The 5000-nt window shown below is 60.5% G+C and overlaps 1 protein-coding gene across 1 annotated transcript in view; it reads right to left on the bottom strand.

Annotated features, from left to right (window-relative positions):
- The window catches only part of myo5aa (myosin VAa), an 87563-nt gene that overhangs the window by 23546 nt on the left and 59017 nt on the right, over window positions 1-5000 (bottom strand). Inside the window, exons 40-42 of the mRNA XM_047822820.1 lie at window positions 3556-3676; window positions 375-535; window positions 118-275 (exon numbers count right to left, since the gene is read on the bottom strand). Coding sequence (XP_047678776.1) covers window positions 118-275; window positions 375-535; window positions 3556-3676 — 440 coding nt within the window. The remainder of the gene's footprint in view (window positions 1-117; window positions 276-374; window positions 536-3555; window positions 3677-5000) is intronic.

Raw genomic sequence — 5000 nt, 5'->3', positions numbered from 1 at the left:
GTGTGTAACTATTGTGCGTGTGTGTAAATAGTGTGTGTGTGTGTAATAGTGTTTGTGTGTAAATATTGTGCGTGTGTGTATGTGTGTAACTATTGTTGTGTGTGTGTGTGTGTGTACCGCCTCTGTACTGCTGGCGAGCCATGTACGCTCGGAGGATACACTGCATGGCGAGGGCAAGGTGCGTTTGCGCCTGTAGCCGGTCCTCTGCACGTACATACGTTGGTACTTTCTGGATGATGATGGCGGCTCTGGTCGGCGCAGAAACTCTCGCCAGGCTGAAAACAAGAAGAAGAGAGCGTTAGAAACTGTAGCTCCTCCATCTACACCTCCTCCCATCTCTCTGTACGCTGGTCCGGAGCCTGCGTGTTCCTCACCATCGGCCTGGTATCCCCTGACGTATCTATGGATGATGATGGCGGCTCGTTCATTGCGCAGGTACTTCTTGCGCTCCAGCCAGCAGCGGATGGTCTTGGATGCGGATGCAGGCGGCGCGCAGTTTGTCGGGCACGGAGTTTCTCCAGGTACGCCACCTGACCTGCTCGGAAAAAGATCTTCGTCTTCCCAAACTGGTACTTATCCTGATCCTGTGGGGAAAAAACCATGACACGAATGAAGAAGCTCTAAATATGAGAGAGTATGAGAGAGTAATGAGAGAGTAATGAGAGAGTAATGAGAGAGTATAGAGAGAGAATGCAGCGAGTATGAGAGAGTATGAGAGAGTATGAGAGCGTATGAGAGAGTCATGAGAGAGTATGAGAGCGTAATGCGAGCGTATGAGAGAGTCTGAGAGAGTACTGAGAGAGTCTGCGAGAGTATGCGAGCGTATGCGCGCGTCTGAGAGCGTCATGAGCGAGTATGCGCGCGTCATGCGCGCGTCTGCGCTGCGTATGCGAGCGTACTGCGCGCGTCCTGCGAGCGTATGCGAGTCCTGCGCGCGTCTGCGCGCGTCTGCGCGCGTCCTGCGCGCGTCCTGCGCGCGTCATGCGCGCGTCCTGCGCGCGTCCTGCGCGCGTCTGCGCGCGTCCTGCGCGCGTCTGCGCGCGTCCTGCGCGCGTCTGCGCGCGTCTGCGCGCGTCCTGCGCGCGTCCTGCGCGCGTCTGCGCGCGTCTGCGCGCGTCCTGCGCGCGTCTGCGCGCGTCCTGCGCGCGTCTGCGCGCGTCTGCGCGCGTCCTGCGCGCGTCCTGCGCGCGTCTGCGCGCGTCCTGCGCGCGTCTGCGCGCGTCCTGCGCGCGTCTGCGCGCGTCCTGCGCGCGTCCTGCGCGCGTCCTGCGCGCGTCCTGCGCGCGTCTGCGCGCGTCCTGCGCGCGTCCTGCGCGCGTCTGCGCGCGTCCTGCGCGCGTCCTGCGCGCGTCCTGCGCGCGTCTGCGCGCGTCCTGCGCGCGTCCTGCGCGCGTCCTGCGCGCGTCCTGCGCGCGTCCTGCGCGCGTCCTGCGCGCGTCCTGCGCGCGTCTGCGCGCGTCCTGCGCGCGTCCTGCGCGCGTCTGCGCGCGTCCTGCGCGCGTCCTGCGCGCGTCCTGCGCGCGTCCTGCGCGCGTCCTGCGCGCGTCCTGCGCGCGTCCTGCCGCGCGTCCTGCGCGCGTCTGCGCGCGTCCTGCGCGCGTCCTGCGCGCGTCCTGCGCGCGTCATGCGCGCGTCCTGCGCGCGTCCTGCGCGCGTCTGCGCGCGTCCTGCGCGCGTCTGCGCGCGTCCTGCGCGCGTCCTGCGCGCGTCCTGCGCGCGTCCTGCGCGCGTCTGCGCGCGTCTGCGCGCGTCCTGCGCGCGTCTGCGCGCGTCCTGCGCGCGTCCTGCGCGCGTCCTGCGCGCGTCCTGCGCGCGTCTGCGCGCGTCCTGCGCGCGTCCTGCGCGCGTCCTGCGCGCGTCTGCGCGCGTCCTGCGCGCGTCCTGCGCGCGTCCTGCGCGCGTCTGCGCGCGTCCTGCGCGCGTCTGCGCGCGTCCTGCGCGCGTCCTGCGCGCGTCTGCGCGCGTCCTGCGCGCGTCCTGCGCGCGTCCTGCGCGCGTCCTGCGCGCGTCTGCGCGCGTCCTGCGCGCGTCCTGCGCGCGTCTGCGCGCGTCCTGCGCGCGTCCTGCGCGCGTCTGCTCGCGTCCTGCGCGCGTCCTGCGCGCGTCCTGCGCGCGTCCTGCGCGCGTCTGCGCGCGTCTGCGCGCGTCCTGCGCGCGTCCTGCGCGCGTCCTGCGCGCGTCCTGCGCGCGTCCTGCGCGCGTCTGCGCGCGTCCTGCGCGCGTCTGCGCGCGTCCTGCGCGCGTCCTCGCCGCGTCCTGCGCGCGTCTGCGCGCGTCCTGCGCGCGTCCTGCGCGCGTCCTGCGCGCGTCCTGCGCGCGTCCTGCGCGCGTCTGCGCGCGTCCTGCGCGCGTCCTGCGCGCGTCCTGCGCGCGTCCTGCGCGCGTCTGCGCGCGTCTGCGCGCGTCCTGCGCGCGTCCTGCGCGCGTCCTGCGCGCGTCCTGCGCGCGTCTGCGCGCGTCCTGCGCGCGTCCTGCGCGCGTCCTGCGCGCGTCTGCGCGCGTCCTGCGCGCGTCCTGCGCGCGTCCTGCGCGCGTCCTGCGCGCGTCCTGCGCGCGTCTGCGCGCGTCCTGCGCGCGTCTGCGCGCGTCCTGCGCGCGTCCTGCGCGCGTCCTGCGCGCGTCTGCGCGCGTCTGCGCGCGTCCTGCGCGCGTCCTGCGCGCGTCCTGCGCGCGTCCTGCGCGCGTCCTGCGCGCGTCTGCGCGCGTCCTGCGCGCGTCCTGCGCGCGTCCTGCGCGCGTCCTGCGCGCGTCCTGCGCGCGTCCTGCGCGCGTCTGCGCGCGTCCTGCGCGCGTCTGCGCGCGTCCTGCGCGCGTCTGCGCGCGTCCTGCGCGCGTCCTGCGCGCGTCCTGCGCGCGTCCTGCGCGCGTCCTGCGCGCGTCTGCGCGCGTCCTGCGCGCGTCTGCGCGCGTCCTGCGCGCGTCTGCGCGCGTCCTGCGCGCGTCTGCGCGCGTCCTGCGCGCGTCCTGCGCGCGTCTGCGCGCGTCCTGCGCGCGTCTGCGCGCGTCCTGCGCGCGTCCTGCGCGCGTCCTGCGCGCGTCTGCGCGCGTCCTGCGCGCGTCTGCGCGCGTCTGCGCGCGTCCTGCGCGCGTCCTGCGCGCGTCTGCCGCGCGTCTTCCTTCTCCGCCGTCAGCCTGTTTCTCCCCTGCACCCGTTTCTCCCGACCGTTCCTGCAGGTCATTTTCCTATCAGCCATGACGTCTTTCTGTTTCACTCAACACACGATAACGGCTGAAGAACTCCTGATAGGTCCACCTGAAACACACACACACACACACACACACACACACACACACCACACACACACACACAAACGCACACACAGAAACACACACACACACAAACGCGCACACAGAAACACACACACACACAAACGCGCACACAGAAAAACACACACACACGCGCACATAGAAAAACACACACACACAAACATGCACACACACACACACACACACCACACACACACACCACACACACACATACACACACACCATCTCTATCTGCTTCATGTTTCTCTTTGTTGCTCCAAATAACTGTATAAACAAGTTGATCTTCACCTGGATGGAAATCCTGCGGCGGAGATGCGAATGGTCTCCAGGACGCCACACGCCCTCAGCTGCTGCACTGCTCGCTTCGGGTCAAACCTGAAGGGGTTCAAATTAACCTTCATCAGAAAGTCTGACAATTACAATCACAATTAAAGCGGCACTAAAGCAGCACTAAACTACACAACTAAACTACACAACTACACTAAAGCGGCACTAAAGCAGCACTAAACTACACAACTAAACTACACAACTACACTAAAGCGGCACTAAAGCAGCACTAAACTACACAACTAAACTACACAACTACACTAAAGCGGCACTAAAGCAGCACTAAACTACACAACTACACTAAAGCAGCACTAAACTACACAACTAAACTAAAGCAGCACTAAACTACACAACTAAACTAAAGCAGCACTAAACTACACAACTAAACTACACAACTACACTAAAGCGGCACTAAAGCAGCACTAAAGCAGCACTAAACTACACAACTAAACTAAAGCAGCACTAAACTACACAACTAAACTAAAGCAGCACTATACTACACAACTAAACTAAAGCAGCACTAAACTACACAACTAAACTAAAGCAGCACTAAACTACACAACTAAACTAAAGCAGCACTAAACTACACAACTACACTAAAGCAGCACTAAAGCAGCACTACACTACACAACTAAACTAAAGCAGCACTAAACTACACAACTACACTAAAGCAGCACTAAACTACACAACTAAACTAAAGCAGCACTACACTACACAACTACACTAAAGCAGCACTACACTACACAACTAAACTAAAGCAGCACTAAACTACACAACTAAACTAAAGCAGCACTAAACTACACAACTACACTAAAGCAGCACTAAAGCAGCACTACACTACACAACTAAACTAAAGCAGCACTAAACTACACAACTACACTAAAGCAGCACTAAAGCAGCACTAAAGCAGCACTAAACTACACAACTACACTAAAGCAGCACTAAACTACACAACTAAACTACACAACTACACTAAAGCAGCACTAAACTACACAACTACACTAAAGCAGCACTAAACTACACAACTACACTAAAGCAGCACTAAACTACACAACTAAATTAAAGCAGCACTAAACTACACAACTAAACTAAAGCAGCACTAAACTACACAACTAAACTAAAGCAGCACTATACTACACAACTAAATTAAAGCAGCACTATACTACACAACTACACTAAAGCAGCACTATACTACACAACTACACTAAAGCAGCACTATACTATACAACTACACTAAAGCAGCACTATACTACACAACTACACTAAAGCAGCACTATACTACACAACTACACTAAAGCAGCACTAAACTACACAACTAAATTAAAGCAGCACTATACTACACAACTAAATTAAAGCAGCACTATACTACACAACTAAATTAAAGCAGCACTAAACTACACAACTAA

This window comes from Tachysurus fulvidraco, chromosome 13, assembly GCF_022655615.1.
Source record: "Tachysurus fulvidraco isolate hzauxx_2018 chromosome 13, HZAU_PFXX_2.0, whole genome shotgun sequence".
Classification (NCBI taxonomy): domain Eukaryota; kingdom Metazoa; phylum Chordata; class Actinopteri; order Siluriformes; family Bagridae; genus Tachysurus; species Tachysurus fulvidraco.
Note: the sequence above shows the minus strand (reverse complement) of the source record. Positions and strands in the feature narration are given on the sequence as shown.